The sequence below is a fragment of the Ostrea edulis genome, chromosome 2 (assembly GCF_947568905.1).
Source record: "Ostrea edulis chromosome 2, xbOstEdul1.1, whole genome shotgun sequence".
NCBI classification, from domain to species: Eukaryota; Metazoa; Mollusca; class Bivalvia; order Ostreida; family Ostreidae; genus Ostrea; species Ostrea edulis.
The window spans coordinates 48,010,274-48,030,808 of record NC_079165.1 but is presented as its reverse complement, the minus strand read 5'-3'; the positions used below and the strand labels follow the sequence as shown (position 1 = coordinate 48,030,808).

Here is a 20,535-nt window from a genome sequence, read left to right as displayed (position 1 = left end):
TTTCAATTCAAGCAGAAAAACACCTTGGAACACAGTGGATACTGTTGGAATGACAATACAGCAACTTGACTGTTAGATAGACATAAACATACTTGTGGTTTTAATTAAAGACCCTAGAAGTCTTGAAATCGAATATATGTAAAAGGAATCTAGTGGACAAATACGGATAGAACTTACACACTTGACAGTTGCCTGGAAGACATGGTTCTATCTTTTATCTGTCATCGAAGTGAACTTTAACCTAAAGGAAGAATATTATTCATATTTTAAAATCCTTCTAATGTAGTGTGATGATTTTTTTCCGATGTTCTTCGACTTGGATTATTTGATGTGAAATCAACAAGTGCGGTCAGTAACTATTTCTGTTTCCACTTTATAGACATAATCATCAAAGACGTAAACTATTCTAATTATTTCTGTTTCCACTTTATAGACATAATCATCAAAGACGTCAACTATTCTAATTTTGGATGAGTTTATTTTATCTTGAATTCTGGAATTAAATATTTCAGAAAATATTTCACTAAAAACCTGAAACTGGTAAAAGAATTTAACTTCAGGAATGCTTGACCGCGGTCACAGATGAATTGATCAACATTTAACTCGTTGTTGATGGAAAATAAGAGTGTAAATTAATTCTTCCATTTTAGAGGGAAGCTATAAAAGGGAAATTGGCAACGAGGTGGTATTGGGACCCACGAAGATCCACGCTCAAAATTGACTTTCTAACTTTTAAACGGCAATAAAATCCGTTCCTCATTACAACAAGGGTGGGTTAGAAAATTAGTGAGAGAATTCGTACTTTTGTATTATCAGATTTACCTATTCAATGGTGATAAAAGTTTTAAGAGGCTAAATTTAATAGCCAGTAAGAACTACTAATTTGTGAAAAGAACTGCCCGAAAGCACATGTCATCACTATCGGACAACACTGGCCAATATCTCACTGAAGGGTGACCGAAAGAGATATAAAAATCAGTCATCATGTTTAATGAAGACTATCCTATCTGATTAAATTTGACTTTCAATAGTGACATTACTTTAGAATTAGTCACATGGATGGTTGGTGTATATCCACAGTTGTGATCCTGAGGTTCGCTTTTCTTTCTTTTTGAAGACTGTAATCATCTGAATTTAAAAGAATCCCAAGGATTGGTGGCTGCTGTAATATGAATGATAAAACTATTTTAACAACTATATTTTAAAGCCTAATTTGTGGATAATTTGCCAGTTTGCCACAAAAAAGGCATCCACGCGTGTATGAAAATCATTGCAACATTTCACTGCCTTTTCACTTTTTACGGAAAGCTATTTAATTTTCTTCGGAAAATCTGTTCGGTTGATGAAGTTCAAAAAACAATTGACCTTTGACACCAGACCAAGATTTTTGTACAATTCTGGGTATTTATTGAGCGATTTCACCGCCTGTGACCAAATGAGACACTGATGTCGATTTCTTTCCCGTCAAGAAATATTTTTGGAGACAGGAGATTATATCCACGCCTGATTTCCTATTGAAATCAATATAGCAACAATCAAAATAAGATTTTAAAGTTTTCCTGTGATTTGTATTTACAACACATTCTGGAAGAAAATTGTGCGTCATCGTGTATGTTACTCGAATGTCGCATCATTTGACTTTTGGTGATTCTCGAGGTTTCAAATCTTTGTTATTTCGAGAAATTTATTAGAAAGTTTTGACCATTCAATTGGATACACCGAATGAGGTAAGCGGCTGATCACTTTGATGTGGATCTTCTGCAAACGTAAACAAGAGGACCCATCACCCAAACTAAAATTAGGAAGAAGAAAGAAAAAGAAAACACTTAAATTTTTCAAATTGCATCAGCTGTTTGCTATTGGAAAATTCCTCTTTAAAGTTGATACTAGGGGTGAAGATGAAGCCAGATTGACTCCAAAGTAGGAAGAATGGTGAAACAATTCATTGGAATGAAAGAAAACTGTTATTTTGATGCGATTTCCACGTGACTATGATGAGGACCCTAAACTGTTTATTGATCATATTAGTTTTTCTTATTTGGTATGGAGAGGGAAAGAAGACCAAATTAAAAGGAATTCGATGGTGGTAAGTATCTAAAACAATGAACGTGAATTATTTATTAAAAGTGAAAGATGGAGATCCGTCATAAATTACACAAGAAAGAAATGACGCGACGAACAGAAACTGCCGATGAAGTTTTCGACTGCTGTTCGTAATTTGACACACTCTGGTTTATGATTACAATTAAATTTTACCCCATAATCTCATTTTCAAACAAATTTTTATATATGATAAATGAACAGCGGATAAAAATAAACCGGAGTAATGAGTAAAGTTCCTTAAAAAGAAAAACAACTCACAGATATAAGTAGTCCAGTACAGAAATTAACGATATTTTCCTGTGAATTTTATTGCATTCAAAATGCGAATTTCATGTATATAATTTACTTTAGATACACTTTTATTCTGCAAAGACATGAAGGAATGTATCACATTGAAAACAAAGGGAAATAATTATTATCAATCCTCTTGGCTTACCTGAAGTGGGCCGAGTTCACGCCCCCTATTTCCGCGCTCCCTGTACCTACACAGTAACTCTTCTTTTAAGTTTTTGATACAAATGCACTAAGATGTTTAATCGACACACCTGTTGTCATGTAAAAAAAATTATGTCACTTATCGTTGAAGTAAATTGAATTTTTGCAATCTTCCATGCATTAAAAATAGTGATCATACAGAGAGTTAAATGTTGAAATGCACAGGATTGCAGAAAACCGTTCGATCCTTCATTTTACTTGGTACCGGAAGACCTTGTAGAATTATCCGTAATCAACGCAAAAAATTATCCACGAATGAGATAGTACACTAAACACTCGGAGAAAGATACACAAAACTTATGTCAATGTCTGTTTCACAACTAAGGTTAGATAGCCGGAACGCTCTACATTATATGTAAAATTTATATCTCAATATGTTTGTTCTTAACTATTGCGCATCACTTTATTGATGTATATCATAATATCATTGAATATCAAACAAAGACAAACTTCAAAACTAAATATCGTCTTTTGATGGTGTCTCAGCATTGATGAGCTGCTCTCACAAGAAGACAACATGGGAGCCTGTCTTTAAGATCGCGGTTCCTGTGTACAATTAGCTTCACCCGAGAGATAAAAAGACGACCGCAGGTCCTTTTAACATAATCTACATTTCGTAAGTTAAGATTAAAAGGAAATCTCCCTTTATATTTGTACACATCTAAAAGATTGATTTTAAATGTTCTAAGTAGAGGGTGTAAAAGCAAGTTGTTCTTTTGATCTGTCGGGTTCGGTGTGAAGCAACCGCTCTTCGTGACTCTACATTTGAACGGGATGAAACCTAAAACGCAAACCGTATCCCAAAATCATAGAATTGAACTTTTTCAAATAAAATGAACATTCATCATCGAGAAAAAATAAATAAATAAAAGATTGAAGACATTTTCATGGTGTATTGATTTTGTTTGTTCGAAAAAAAGTTAATGTTTTATTGGTATTGAGCTTTAAAAGTTAAACATAATCATAGCTGTCTACAACAATTACTTGCAGTCATTACTTTATAAATGAAATGTAATATTATTTCTTTGGTATTACTTCATATCTGTAATCGTTAGTACATTGAAAATTTATGCATCACAAGCTGTCAATTTTGATATCGTTCTATGTATTTTCAGGACACTTGCAAACATTGGAAAACCATCAAATGACCTCAGATCTAATACACAGCTTTACAATAGTCCAAGTCTTTTACCATTGACGAAAAAACAAAGAAAACTTGTGACAAAAAACCCTGGAACAATTTTAGCTTTAACTAATGGAGCCAGAATGGCAATTGAAGAGTGCAAATTTCAGTTTCGTAATAGGCGATGGAACTGTCCAACGCAGGACGTGGGCAATGGTGGACCTATATTTGGAAAAATTTTAGAGAAAGGTTTGTGACCTTAGTCTTCATTCATCTATATACGATTGTATCTTGTATTAGCCCAAATCATCAATTTAGTACCACGTAAAAATTCAGAGATCAAGACTAAACGTCTATCACAATTCAATGAAAACACTCCTAGTCCAGCAAGTGTAGGATAATACTTTACGCTTCAAAATGCAACCATTTTCACGTAGAAATTCTTCACCCATTCACGGAATCAAATATCTACAAAAAGCGATGTCCAGATCATGTTATCTGCCCGAATAGAATTGTTGAGAAATTATTCTGGAGTCCCTATGATACATACACCCGTATATGCAATGTGTAGAGGTGTGCATACTATGCTAAAAATGTGTATTTCACACGATCAAGATCTTGTAGTATCTTTGTTGACATGTGATCGAGTGGAGATAGAAAGAGGCTGTAGGCAAATTGTTGTGGTGAGAAATATCAAGAAAATTGTTAAACTGACGCGCCTTCCGGCAAACATCACTTCCAATCGTGTATGTTCGCAACACGAAATAGCTCATGCGATTCATGTACTTTCTTATCAATATGAAAATTTGTCACTTTTCTTATCATCTTTATTTAAACGAAATTCTTCACTGCAACAGGACCCAATAATCACTGCATAAAGCCTTGTAAAATTTGGTGAAAATAGTTTTAGTTGTGTAAAAAAAACCCACTGATAAATCATTTTGTAATTTCTTTGTCTTCGGTCTGGACCAAAGATTTTGAACCCAAACAAATAGATCAAACATATGTTTGTATGAGATGTGCACATCATTGATATTAAATATATAATTTGTTCTGGCAGTTGTGCTCCAAATTGTCTGCAAACATGTGTTCCGTTATCAATAATGACGGGGTAAGATATGTTATATGGATATGAATAATTATACACGGCCATACAAATTTCGATTGGTTTAAGTCCTCTGCACGTGAATAATTGCCTGATTTAAATTATATACAGAAGTACATCGACCTTATTTTATAATTAATGTTAGTAGTAAATTCTGCATTCATAATGCATGGAATTGTGCAAAATAAAAAATAAATAAAAATAAAATATATATATAATGATCATAGCTGTAAAATTGAAGTTTTTATCCGTTTCAAATTGCTTTATAGTATCATTTTGTAAACGTGGTTTCAATTGTTTTATCTATAGTTCAAAATACACTGTAATGTCAAAAAAAAAAATCTTTCAAACATTTTTATAATGAAAATATTAAAAACAAACAAACATACAAGTATTCTAAGTTATATGCTTCGGCGAAGTTCTAAATAGTTCATAGTGTAACATACATATAGTAACCTGGCACGTATCAATCTGGAATGAGTCATTGCCTTGTACGGTTGCAATACGCAAGTTTCGAGATGCGTCCAATTTATTTCCCTTTAGGGAACTCTCTTTTACGTGCGTGGTGGGACAGATGCCCATTTCTGCATAAGTGAATATACATGTACACGGCAAATTTCTCATACGCAGTTTCATCACTCTAAATCTACTGATACACAAAACAAGTAAGAAATAAGTATTCGGGGAGTTAGTAAACACTTGAAATGCTTATCGTATTGATCACATTATTTCTACATATCATATACATTGTATAGGATATTAAAAGTAAATATGGCATTGTTTTTGTTTTCATTTTAGTAAAACATTTTTTTTGATAGTATTTAATATTTCTTACATTTACATAAGTCACTTTTCATAATATTATCGTCTTTCTCAATGACTGTAGGTGCACTTTGCCCTATGCCCCACTACTTAGGCATTGAGAGTTGTACTAAAAACAACACAGAAGAGCTCCTATCCTGAAATCTGTGTATTGTACCGGGATTGTTTTAAAGTGTAAAAGCGATGTACACGAGCTTAGCGCAGGAACTTCTCCATGGAGTCACCATGAAAGGTGAAGATAACGAACAGTGATCAATCTCACAACTCCTATAAGTACGTAATTCAAAATAGATAGTTGGGCAAACACGAACCCTTGGACATACCAGAGGTGGGATCAGGTGCCTAGGAGGAGTAAGCATCCCCTGTCAGATTATGTTGTACACAAGTCAGTTCATACGTATGATTAAATCCAACGATTTTTAATTTAAGCTTACAGTTTGATGAGAGAGAGAGAGGAGAGAGAGAGAGAGAGAGAGAGAGAGAGAGAGAGAGAGAGAGAGAGTTACAAACATCACATTGATAAAATATGGAGTTTAGTATTTGTAACATCAAAGAAAATTAGAGCACATGTACATTTCACTGCCCTGTCATCTTAATGATATGGAAATCATTATTTCAATTATTCAAATTAGAGACGACACGTATTGAAAATATGAATTAATGATAAATTTAATCGTTATAATAAATTGAGGTAAGGAATTATTATGGGTAGTCAGCTGACGAATGGTTGGATCGAGGACAATCATGATGGAAGTAAAGCAAAAAGCAGGACCAAATCGTTCTTGGCAATAAGAAATGTTTCTGTCTTAAACACACAACATTTCTCAATCGACTACAATTGAAGTTTATCTTTTCATGACAGCATTCGACCCCCGGTACCATGTTTTATGAGTGCGAAAAATCGAGCTTTATTTGATTAGTTTGAAATGAAAAGGTCTCGTCTTACTGAAATGCTTCAATTTCATTTATTCCATTATTTAAACTGAACAGCTTGTTACAAATCAAGTAATGTTACAAATATGAAGAAAATAATATCAATTTACGAGGAGACCTGTCGAAAACCCATTCATAAAATGCTCGTTTAATATGCAAATACGAGATTAATGTAAACTTGTATCCAGACAGGTTTTTTTCTTTACGAGTATGTAAATTTCCACACAATACGATCCAGTCTTACTGCTATATGCAATAAAGCTTCTACAGGGTAAACGCCTTAGCGCCAGTAGGGTTCGGGGGAATGATTAAATTGCAATAACTCTAGTTTTTGTTGATTGTTCGGATTTTCATGAAACATGGAAATATGCACCTAAATATGATTTCAACATTTGAGAAATGTTTAAATGATGCATTCTATTGGAATTCAAGATCACGGGAAAAAATCATGATCAATCGATTGCTTAGTAAATACACATGCTATTTGCATTCCAAATTGAATTTTCTCTTGTAGAATCCATCCACTAAGTTTTGATATACATAGCAATTGCGAATATTTGATACTATTTGTGAAAAAAAACCCACCACAGAACCAAAGCAATTACACTCGCGTGCAAAGGCCACACATGAAACTTACAAATTAGGAGATTAATAGTTAAATTGTATCATGTTCAGAAAAGTGAAATTAGTGGCCAAATACTATAATTAAGCCCCGATCTTGATTTATTGAAATCACAGTCTCTTTTGGGGGTACTTATGCAGATGATCACTTCTGAACGCAAAACAGCTCTTTGTCCTGAAGAGAGGGTTTTTTAGATACCATCTTTGGAGAAATCTATCACCAACAATATTTCAGAAGATGAAAAGGACCAACTGACTAAAGACTTCGTTTTATTAGTCAATAGCACGCTAGTTTGGAAGTCGTTGATCGAACCAATTGAAAATCGGTGTCACTCACATACAAGCTTAAGATAAAATAATTGAAAATATATGATGATCCCCCTGAAATAGATACAGACACTCTGCACGGCAATCTGGTGGGTCATCTCTGTGTGTACACACATTACTCTTAAACAAATAACAGTATTCAAACCACTGTGTTGTATTACAACAACCATGACATTTGTGTAAATGAAGTACACAACTGGTTGCTATTTGATTACCAAAGTTAAGAAGCAATTAAGATATATCCACTGTTGGGGCGCGGCGTACCTCCATCTCGTTTTCACCGGACGTTATTTAAGCCCGATTTTCCTTTCACTCCCATATGTTACACAGGAAAATAAAAAAGAGAGATAAATATGGAATATCTTTACATCACAATCATCAAGTAGTTACGAGATCAAAACCCCTTTAATGAAGAAGAGGACACAGCGGTATGAATATTTATTTGACGCATTAGAGTTACTTCTTTTTTCACACCTGTATTTTTCATAAAAGGCCAGGTGTTGAAATGCACAAAATATCTTTGTTGGAGTGCATTTGAGCGCCCTTTATTTCCAACTAAGTTCTGATAATGGGACCCCAAATTGATCTGTCTTTCTTTGTTTATCAATTCTGCATGTAATAACTCTCAGGAATGTGCATTCAAGGAATCCTATTTGTCTTCTATTTCTCCGATCTCCAGGGTAAAGTTGACAGTCCAAAATTATGGGTGACTTGGCTTCTCCACGTGGGCTCAATTATAGGAAATTCACAGCAAAGAAATCAAAGATATTCGCCCGTTAAGTAACACCTGGTTTACAGATTGTTAAGATAGATTTATTGCAATATGCTTTTAATTTCATATTGGTAGGAAGAGAGCTAATGGAATAAGAATTTGAAATGCGGATTCTATTTGTAGTTTTAAGTACATATTTGAAGTATTGCACACATACATAAGTTATTTCGATATTCGAATAATTCTATGAACACAAAAGAAAATTACAACATACATTCAGAATATGTGAACAAAATTTCAACGAGATTGACAATTACACCCTCCGCGCAGAATCCAATGTGATTGTTCCGGCGATTTACGACTGTTCTTCCTCCGCTAATTACATCATATTACTATCCATAATGGTAGTCTTTAGAACAGGAAAGCAGTATCGAGTAATGTCGTTGGGTGTACATTCCCCTAGCCCCCATCATTAGTTCATCACACAGCAACTGAAACGTTAGGTCATTGATAAATGCTTTCATTATAGGTTAGGAAGAGGCTGTTAAGTGTACCTGGGTGGTATATCACTATCATTACCTTTATCTATTTGGATGGTCTGAAGGTCTGTCAAAATGAATCATTTCTTCACTTTCGGACAAAATGACTTTTAGTCATCGTTTAACGATATGTTTAAATCATCATTGCACCTGTCCCTTCCTACTCATTTAAATCAGTTTAAGCGTTAATTTAGCGTTTTAATGTTATACTACAGTGAATGGATTGCCTTCAAGAACTTTTTTGAAAATATCTCTTTTTAACATGCAAGCAATGCGTATAGAAGGGACCATTCAAACTTTCAAAGGCATAAAGTACAAATATAACTATAGATGTATATTTAGGACTCGACGTTTTATGGAAGAACAGATTGAGAAGTACATGTATTACATCGTATTCTTGTATTCAAATAGTGCAAGTGCTGTAACTTCAGAAAGTACTGTTAAAATTAAGAAACAGACGTTCCCCTTTTGACATACTATAACATCCTTATCTTATCCAGATACAGCTTCCATTGCGATGCTTGTCGCTGACGATATTCACTTGTTTAAGGAATATTGTCATACGTTCTCAATTCCATTATAAATTTAATTACTATTATTTAAGTCAGGTATGAGAAGAAATAATTTGAATTAGGTTTATGTTTGGATGATTGAGAATTATGACAATTTTTTCCCTCTACTTTTACGGTCTAGTCCATTTATTCTGTTCATTTGGAAAAGTAATTTATATTTGAATGGTTGTCTAATTGTCACTTTGGTCACTCACTTTGTCCTGACCTGAACATATCGAATTTGACCATCTTTTGGCAGATGTCTGGTTGTAAACAGTTTAGAAACTGTTAATGGAATGTACGAAATTTGCCATTTTTTCTGATTGAATTCGTGAATTCCACAAGTGGTCTCTGTTGATGTTTAAAATAAAGGTGCTCAAAATCAGATACCGTGCCACCCATTAGTTGGTAGTTAATGGAATCAACTCGTTACATTTTCTAAGTTTTTTCACTCTTCAAATTTGGATAGAATGACGTCTGAAAAGGTACATCAAAATTGATGTGCCTTGAATACGAAATGCACTCGAATTGACAGTAGACCCACGAATTTGTTCACCGTCAGATCGTAAATACTGATACCAGTAACTCAAGGAGAACCGGAGATATTTTCGATATAAAAAGACCCACAGGCAAAAAGATAAATCTTGTTATTTTAATGTACAATACATAATTCAGTTATCAGTGGAAAGTTCCTCTCATTGCGGTGATGAATTGACGATTTATGGAGTTAGACATTTCATAAAGACGAGAAAATAGCTACGAGCTGACAATTATTCGGCATAGTATTGAATAATCTGCACATCATAAATGTAACGTATTTTAAATATGATTTTGTTCCCAGTTAAATGTAACGTCTTAAGATGATTTTGTTCCCAGTTAAAGGAACCCCTTTGTTCGTTACGTGTATACATGTACCACTGGCATCATTATTATTTTCAATTTATTTTTTACGGGCTCAGGAAAGTTTAAGTGGGACACAAGGCCAAAAGCACTATGAAAGAAAAATTATATTTATAAATACTGGTAGTGTAGTACTTTGTTGAAAGTGCGCTGCGTTTTAAAACACCTAATTTAGAATTTATCAATTATTTCAGCACATCAAATACATCTTGTCATAAAATATGGGAGATTGGCTGTCTTTCATACAATATGATTATGATATGAATTAAATATAATACTTCAATTTGGAGATCATTCTATCTATTTATTAATTTGTTTTGTTTGTCTAGGAAACCGAGAGACAGCTTTCATATATGCAATTACTAGTGCAGCAGTTACCCATTCTATAGCCCGTGCATGCGCAGAAGGGAGCATATATACGTGTTCATGTGACTATAACCTCAAGCAACCAAGCGGAAAGGATTGGGAATGGGGAGGATGTAGTGATAATGCCAAATTTGGACATCGATTTTCTCGAAAGTTTGTGGACGTTTTAGAAAAAGGCAGAGACTTCCGATACATGATGAATTTACATAACAACGAAGCAGGACGACTGGTGAGCAACATATTGACATCTTACATGATTGGGAATTAAGAGTCATGGAATAAACTGATAACTAAAATAATTAAAGTTTTTACATAACCTCGCATTGCTTTTCACACAGAGAACTTTAATTAGCTCACATGAGCTGAAAGCACAAGTGAGCTATTCTGAGAACTTTTTAGCCATGCTCCCCCCCTCCCCCCAAAGAGGATATAATCAAGAAAAGGCAATGATAGGGTGGGGTCATTTAAAAATGTTCTTAAGAACCACTAGACCAGAAAAGTTGAAATCTATATGAATGTAGATTCAAGATTGTTCAAATCATGGCTCCGGGCGTAGAATGGGCCACAATAGGGTATCAAAGTTTTGAAAGGGGATAAATCTTTAAAAAGTCTTCTCAAGAACAACAGGGCCATGATTAATAATCTTTTATATCGTGAGCGATGTAACCCATGGGCCTTTTGTTATTAAATAACTGTAGTAATTAGGAAGTGTAAATAACTTTGATGGTGTTCAGTTTCTCCATTATACATGTGTAACTATATGGATCAGCCTGAAAATTCTACCTCCGTCACAGTACATACATTGTGATACATTTATTTGGACTATATTTGATGAAATAGATAATTACAGTACATGTATAATATAGTTTAAGAATTCTTGAATTAGATAGTAGAGTAACACACAAAAAATATTGAATGATCACGTTCATAATGCGATTTAAGAGAAACAAGGGGACTAAAGGATGCTAGGAGAAGCACGTTAGCATAACTTTGTAAAAAGCACTGTATACTAGGATGCACATGTACCTTGGTACTGTCACGGCAAACCCTTTATGAAATGAAATATTAATCTTTGATATAAAACAATTTTTACGTACTTTCCTCAACAGGTGTCTGTAGTTCTGATACTTTTGTAAATGTGATTTATTTGAAAATGATGGTGAAAGAATTTTTTTTATCGTTAATCTTTTTTTTTTTTAAGTCTAGCATCAATTCTAGATTTACACCTGCGTACCAAGTGAATGAATATAATCACAAAACAGACGACTAAATGGCTTATTTACGACAGCTTTAAATGTACCCTTTTAAAACATTTGCCAGAAAAGTTTAATTTAAATGTTTACATATCTGCTGATTATTAAACCAAATTGATATCTAAAAAAAAACCAGTATAATTTTCATGAAATTAATAGAAATATTTCAATAAAACGGACTCCATTTTATGCACTTCAAGGGGGAAAAATTGATATGTATCGAATTTCAACAAAATGCTCATTAATTGGATATTTTCATTGGTTGACAATGCATTTGGAAGGATTACCATTCATTGTCACACCGTAACCAACAGATCACCCGCTAGTTTATCGCAACACGGCCTACCCTTAATTATACTTCTCTGTCAACGACAGGGCAATATGATACCCGAGTTAAGAAGAGAATCACGTAGGTGCTGAAGAAATAAATGACAGGTTTCTGTCGAGTTGTTAAATATCACGCAAGGTTTCCTCTGGGGAAGATGGTTTACAATGCTGAATGCCACACAAATTTTATCAACTTTCAGCAAAGGCCAGGAAGGTTTTGTAGGTACATGAACATTCATACAGTTTACAGTTAAATTCAATAATGAAAATAATTGATCATAAAATTTGCAACATGTTTGGTAAAAATACATGTACATAAAGCTAATGAACGACTGCGATACTAAATAAATAATCTCAATTATGGTGGAACAAAGCTCTTCGTAAAACTTCTTCGGTATCATTAACTGACATGAAGAGTATTTCGGATAAATAGAATAATTGAATGAAGATCATTCCATTTAATTTTGATAGAAGGGAATATTTCAAGATAATTACTTTGATGATTATCAAGGAAATAAAATATATTTTAACCTTTTCACCTTCAAAGAAGATAAATTTCAGTGAAAATAGATTTGATTTATATCTTAAAGTGGTTATCAAGAACATCAAGTCATCAAAACGATCTTTTACAAATCATGCTTTCAAAATTTCAAATCTAAGCATGGAAAAAATATTTGAAAATGGATTTGACATGCCGTTTTTCTAATAGCTATCTTTACCATCAAATTCTCCTCTCCAGACACTTAAATCGTATTGGCGTTGTTTGTGAATGAAAAACCATTACCTTAATATAGGTCCTCGTAAGGTATATTTCTGTGAATATAAAATTTTAAACAGACGTTTGAACAAATCAAATTATTTAAAAGAATTTTTGCTTTTATCGACAAACAGGACTATAAACACGGACTCCTCTAGATATGCCTTTAATGAGAGAAGCAGTCTTAACTGTTATAGATAGGCTTAGTCACTCTTCCACCAGTGGGGGAATTTGTAAAGAATTTCTCACGTAAATGTGGAAAAAGTAATGAAATTTAGACAGCTTAATTTAAACTGATAAATGACAAGTGGGGATATTTTATGAGCGATTCGCTGATACCCAGGTGGAGTTTTATTACCAAGGATAAGATGACAATTCATTATTTCTATAAAATAACGTTTTATCGATGTGCAACGCCTGACTTCCTAGTCATATCGTATTTATCAATTTGTAAATATGGCGCAGAAATAATTATATTTAAATGATGGACTTGTGAGCTGATAAACATCCCAAAATATTAACCTTACATGTACCCAGTAAGCCTGAGTTATTTTCTAATTGAAATGTTTAAGTTAAAATTCTAATAAAAATATGACATATGGGAATTCTTCAACTGTATGTCATTCACTTGGAATTTTCTATTCAGCCCCCAGAAGTTTAATGTTGGTAATCTATGATGTTCCACTGCATCTGAATGACGGATATCGGATTGATTTTCATTTAAATTCATACGTATGTCCATAAAATTGGAAATTCGAAAATTGCACGGGTAGTTCCATATACAAAGGATTTTGCATGATATGAGCTAACTTTGACCCTGTCATTTTGTCACCATAAATTTAATTCCATGAAAATTGCCCCATCTTATATATTAGTACATGTAACACCAGTATTTAATGATTTAATATTTTTACCTTCTAAACAGGCACATGAATATGTGATTTTGGTGATTAGATAATTATTGTCTTGCATTTTTCCTTATATATTTCTTAACACTAAAAGCGGTTATCTAACGTAGTTTTATTAGGTTTCTCTTGTTTTTGTACAAAATAAATGTTTTTATTAGTCATTAATATATATTCCTATCCCAATGAGAGATTTTTAACAAAAAACAAATGGTTGTCATCACTTTCACAGCTAAATGACTCTCAGTGGTTTGAAAAAAAAAGTTTCACAGGGTTCTGATCTAAGCTATTTATAGAAATATACTTGTGCTCTCAAATGTAACACCATAAATGTACGACTTTTCCAGAAGTTTCAAACTTCTAATGACAAAGTGGACCATTTCTCCTTTTGCAAATATGCATTGGATTAATATTGTACTTTGTTACTACGTACATATATATTTCTCAAAGATGCGATATTTGTATTCAATCTTGTTCTCTAATTCGCTAGTACAAATACTGTATACTCAAAGTGACGTTTTAATCTTTTTTGAATTTCTGAGCCTCATAAAAATAACTTTCTTAAATTTCTGACAGTTCCTGGAAAGTAAAAGTCATATAGAATAGTTGAAATATGGTTTGATATTCTACTGTAAGTTACATTGTCCAAATACGGTTATAATATAGAAAATATAACGTTTGATTTGAAAAAACATTTACGCTGTTTAGGACATTTTTCTGACACAAATTCTAAACAGGTTAGCTTGCTGGCCCTGAGGCTTGTCTGTTTATATTTACTGAATACTATGCATCTAGTATTCTATTTATCCTGATTCAATATTGATATTGATTTTAATACTGGTGTTAATTAAATACTGATTTTATAACTTTTCAAATTCCTTGTATTTAATCTATAATTGATTTAAAATATAGATCTTTGTATTGGCAAAGGTCTCTGTAATGTGAAATATCGATAGAACTTGATAGCATAGATGGCCGAAACAGCACTATTTGGTTTATACTTGTGATTCAAATGGAAGTCCAACATTCAAATCCAATGACTTCTATTGTTTTCCTCGAGCGTTACTACACCTTTAGAATGCCACAAAAATTGTAGACTACTGAAGAAGACTTGCATACCGATTCCTGAAGAAGACTTACATACCGATTCCTGAAGACTTACCGATTCTAATATTTTCCCTTACTCTTGTAGCACGTGTCTAAGGAGATGAGGAGGGAATGTAAGTGTCATGGTATGTCTGGGAGTTGCACCATTAAAACCTGTTGGATGAGGCTTCCTTTCTTTAGAGACGTGGGAAACGGACTCAAAGACAGGTTTGACGGAGCCTCACAGGTTATTTCAGGTAGGTCTAGAATATCTATATTAACAAGAAAAATTACAGGTATATGTTATAGTGTCAAACATAGATATGATTAATGAATTAATTAATCAAATACGGCATGATACTTTCAACACATTCCTTGATGAAATAGTAAATTTTCAGGATTCACCTTATGCTATATATTTTCAATTAACACGGGACAATGAATTTTGTGTGCAAATTTTTGCATCTTAATTTTTTTGGTAACAGAAAGAAATGCATTAAGAATGTGATATTCTAAGAAATAATAAGAGGCCCATGGGCCACATCGTTCACCTGAACACAACGACATCTGGAGAGAACAGACTTCGGGAAATTACTAGCATATCAATTTAACAATTTCATGAATTTTAAAGCTCTTAATTCAAAATATATACTAGTAACCAATGTTAAACTTTGAACCCATTGTCACTCGGCCCTAATCTCCGGGATCACGACAGAAACAAATCTGAAACTACACTACACACTTCAAAATGATTGCATATTGATTTGACAATCTGTACCCTTGTGATTCCTGAGAAAGCCATTTTAAAATATATAACCAATGTTAAGCTTTAAACCCACATTATGACCCCACCCTGTCCACGGGGGTGATGATATGACCCCGCCCTATGCACGGGGGTTATGATACGACCCCTCCCTGTGCACGGGGGTGATGATACGACCCCGCCCTGTGCACGGGGGTGATGATACGACCCCGCCCTGTGCACGGGGATAATGATGTGATCCCGTCCTGTCCACAGGGGTGATGATATGAACAAATCGGATGCTTGCAAATAAATTGGACTGTACGTACCCTTGTGGTTCTTGAAAAACTATTTTCAAAAAGCTTTCTTACACATAACCAATGCTAAGCTTTGAACTCCTATTGTGAGCTCGCCATAGACAATGAGGGTTATAGTATGAACTTAAAGTTTCATAGACAATGAGGGTTATAGTATATAATGATAATATGTCTTACAAGTCTCAGCTTTTCTGGTTTCTTGGTTCTTGAGAAGAATTTTTAAACTCCCCATCCTATTATTACTGTTTCTGATTACCTCCTCTTGGAGAGAGGAACGGACTATCATTTGAACAAATCCCATTTACCCAAGGAAACGTTATGGCAAGTTTGGTTTGAATTGGCCCAGTGGTTCTTGAGAAGTAGTCAAAAATGTTAAAAGTTGACAGACGACAGACGGACGACAAATTTTGATAAGAAAATTTCACTCGAGCCTTTTCTAAGAGATAATAAACTTTTATTATTATCCAAATTTTTGCCAGGAAATGAGGGAAGTCGCAAATTAGGTTCGTATTGCATGGTAAAACCGTGGTTATGTGTCTTTGTTATTATATGTCTGCATAGCTTGCTAGTATGCGAGGAAATATTCATGTATTTGTGTTTGTGGATGAAATTAACAAGAATATACAATATCACACACACACGCATATATATATATATATATATATATATATATATATATATATATATTCTTTTTCATGATTTCTCAAGATGAATTCAGTAATATCATATCATAAATGACAATATTATATCTAGTATGTTTAAGCTTTTTGCGTGCACTGAAGTGAAAAAGAATTAAATTGAAAAAGACAACAATATTAACAAAAAAATACATGTGTTTGTTCTTAACCATAGAATAGAACGTGAAGTGAGAGTTATCAGACTTTGTATTTGACAATGAACCTAGAAAACCAGAAGAAACTCGGAGACATTTTTATATACATGTAACTGGCACTTATTCTAAATTTATTCACATTGTGTGCCTAAGTTGATTTTCTTTTCAAAATGTTATAGTTTAAATTTGAGGTATCACATCTTCTCTTGATAAAATTGGGTCCATTTGAGAACAGAGAAGAGGTATGGATAATTAATTCTTCAAAAATGTGTACAGAACTATGAGACGGACTCCTAAATTCATTGAAAGTAACAGATTATAATGATGACGGAAAGTACTGTACCGTATGACATAATTAAAGCTCTGTCTCAATGTCCATTATTTGAGAATTTATTTATCTACATCCACCTACAAATTCAACAGTTAGAGTCCTGGCAATGCAATCACAAAATTACACTGATTGCGTTTAATTTTGAATATCATCTGAGGGGAAGAAATATTCTAGAACTAATGACCGGAAACACAATGCAATGAAACGGTGAAATACAGCACCTTAGTATTTTGCATTTATTTTTTTTTTTAAAAAGAATGGAAATTGAGGTATTGAATAGGTTTTATGAAAGGTGAAGATAAAGAACGGCGATTAATCTCTTAACTCCTATAAGCAATACAAAATAGATAGTTGGGCAAACATGGACCCCTGGATATACCAGAGGTGGGATCAGGTACCTAGGAGGAGTAATACCAAAAATTTTACTAAAACCAAATCATGGATTTGTCAAAATTGCATGAAGTATTTTTTATGCTTTTTGCGTGCATTGAAGTAAAATACCATTAAACTGACAAAGACATATATTTTGTGAAAATAAATCATATCATTCACCACACAAATGTCGTGTCTCAGCACATTTATAATTTGTTTTTAGTCATAATCCATGTCTTTTTCTCTATATTTAATAGCTATTCTGCATGCTTAATTAATATGACGTATTAAAAAGCTATGTTGCTTTCACTCCCAAACAAACTTTGTTAATGTATCTGTACTCATCTCTCACTCTTCTAAACAAACAGATTTTCTCTCATGGACATTTCTTCTACAGAATCTCATTTCAAGAATGTTTTATGCGAAGTAGAAAGTGTTGTTTAAAGATATCATGACCAATGAAAAAGGAGAATTCAGTCATATCTCGGCGTACAAAATCTTTATCCTGGTATTAAGAATACGAATTTTGTTTGCCGGGTGGAAACAATGTTTGCAGACTAATGAGGCTAAAATTAGACATAAAATAATTGTTTGTATTCCAGGGAATAGACCAAACAGTGGCAGAAAAAAGAAGAGGTATAAATCCTTCCAATTTGCACCAGTTAATCCTAACCATAAAAAACCTGGAAGGCGAGATCTTGTGTATTTCGAGTCTTCTTCATCATATTGTGAAAAAGACGCTTCTACGGATTTTCCTGGAACATATGGTCGGGAGTGTAATGCAACGTCGATTGGAATTGACGGGTGTGACCTTTTGTGTTGTGGAAGGGGATATGTTTCAAAAATGTACACTGTTCGTGAACGTTGTAGTTGTATATTTCAATGGTGTTGTGTCGTCAAGTGTGAAATTTGCACTCGAATGAGAGTACTTCACACTTGCAAATAGTGTGACTTAATCATGTTACTTACCGTACTCAAACGATAGTGTTTCATAAACACTATATCAGTATAGTGCTATAGAGACAATGCGACTTTCAAACTAAGAATATTCATGAACTGTGCCTGTTATTTCTGCACACATCTAATGAATATGAAAATAGACATTAATACTTTATTTTCATGCATCATATTTCCTCTATTTATGACGTCATTAAATGACCATATGGGTGCTATTTTCATGAATTTTTATATTTTAGAGCATACATGGATGTATACTTTACATGAACTGTATATGTAAGAATTAGAAAAATTTAAATAACTAGATCTATTCTTTACTTTTTCATACCTTTGATTGCTTACCATTTAGTGAACTATAAATTTCAAAATACTGCATGTCTTTTGGAATATGCTTTTTGTTGCCAGTATTTTATACGCTACCTGAAAACATGTACATGTATCTATTTCCATACTTTACTATATCATCATCGTGAATATTAATTTTATAATTTAAACATTGTTCAATATTTTGAAACCGTAGAATTTATAAAACAGAATATCCCTACTTAGAGATCATGAAAATGTCATTTTGTATATATGTCTAAATTTGTTTAAATAAACTTTGATTTTTTCACATGTAATTCTTAATGATATCACTTAGAAGTTAACCAAAGTATTGATTAATGACATAATATCAAAAACTATACCGGAGATTATATTTGGTAGTTTCATCCATAATTTGATGACTAGCAATTTACTGCATCATAATTAATAATAGTTTTACTACACATTTCAGTTGCTCTCCAGAACATACATCTTAAAATTAATCATTAATTGTGGAATCACAATTTTTTTTAAAATACCGTAGTTTTTCTGTGGTAATCTTCGTAAATGCGTTTGTTATATATATAGGACTTTTTCTATGTGTCTGTTGCGCATGTTGAGGTATGAGACTTTTGATATACGCTTGTTGGGCCTAAAAAATGTTTCCGGTAACCCGACTGACCCTATTTTTTAGCCCCCGACCCTAATTTTTTTTATTGGGTCCGCGGAGAGAAAAAATAGCAAGAGGCCCACAGGCCTTATCGGTCACCTGAGTACTAGTGAAAAAGTATCACCACTCCCAAGGGCTATGAAATCTAGAAAAAATATCCTGTTCTGAATATCTAAGATAAATTCTAATGTTCTGCAACAGAATAAAACAAGGCGTATTCTTGAAACTTCAATGCCCTAAAAAATGCATACACTGGTGAAAGGCTTTACACATAATATAATAGGTGTATTAACATTAAAAGATATGACTAATTTGGACCCATCCTAAATTCAAAACCCTGGGTTGTGAAATACACCATTTTTTCGTACACCCTTTTCTGCTATTCCTAAGTATGCATTTAGATTTTATACAGTATCAGCAAACTTACACATAAATACTATATACTAAGTTTGGCCCCACCCTAATACCAAAACCCCTACCCCTGGGATCATCAAATTTACAGTTTTGGTAAAGGACTACCTGCTCTTTCTAAATATCCATTTAGTTTCAATTTAGTATCAATAGCACTAAAGAAGACGTTATATAAATGTTTTACACCTAAACACTATATAGTAAGTTTGGCTTCGCCCTGGGGTCAGAACCACTACCCCGGGGATCATGAAATTTACAATTTTGATAGAGGCCTTCCTGCTCTACATCACTATACATTTAGTTTTTCTTACACGTGTGCGGTTCTTGAGAAGACGATTTTTGAAAATTGGTCAATTTGCAGCAGTTTTGCCCCCCTCCCTAGGGACCCAGGAATCCTGAAATTTACAATTTATGCCCCTTGAACCAAAGATGCTTCGTACCAAAATGGAAAAGAATTGGAATGATAGTTATCAAGAAGTTAAAAATGTCTATTGTTCACACATTTAATAACTGAACATTTTGGCCCCACCCTAATACCAAAATCCCTACACTTGGGATCATCAAATTTACAATTTTGGTAAAGGACTACCTGCTCTTTCTAAATATCCATTTAGTTTGAATTTTGTATCAATAGCACCAAAGGAGATGTTATTTAAGTGTTTTACAAATTAACAA

At 33.4% G+C, this 20,535-nt stretch overlaps 1 protein-coding gene across 1 annotated transcript; it reads left to right on the top strand.

Annotated features, from left to right (window-relative positions):
- Positions 1-202: 202 nt before the first annotated feature.
- LOC130051754 (protein Wnt-1-like) lies at positions 203-19,091 on the top strand. The gene is made up of 7 exons (XM_056154341.1): positions 203-348; positions 651-2,086; positions 3,714-3,970; positions 10,561-10,826; positions 15,032-15,182; positions 16,464-16,487; positions 18,122-19,091. The coding sequence occupies exons 2-7, from the start codon at positions 1,992-1,994 to the stop codon at positions 18,463-18,465; spliced, it is 1,137 nt and encodes a 378-aa protein (XP_056010316.1). The 5' UTR covers positions 203-348; positions 651-1,991; the 3' UTR covers positions 18,466-19,091.
- The last annotated feature ends 1,444 nt before the right edge of the window (positions 19,092-20,535 follow it).

Bases quoted from the DNA above. Each gene is read 5' to 3' on its own strand.
- LOC130051754 (XM_056154341.1), top strand. From the start codon at position 1,992: ATGATGAGGACCCTAAACTGTTTATTGATCATATTAGTTTTTCTTATT. The intron at 3,971-10,560 runs GTTTGTGACCTT...TTGTTTGTCTAG, and splicing joins TGGAAAAATTTTAGAGAAAG to GAAACCGAGAGACAGCTTTC. The intron at 16,488-18,121 runs GTTCGTATTGCA...TTTGTATTCCAG, and splicing joins TGAGGGAAGTCGCAAATTAG to GGAATAGACCAAACAGTGGC.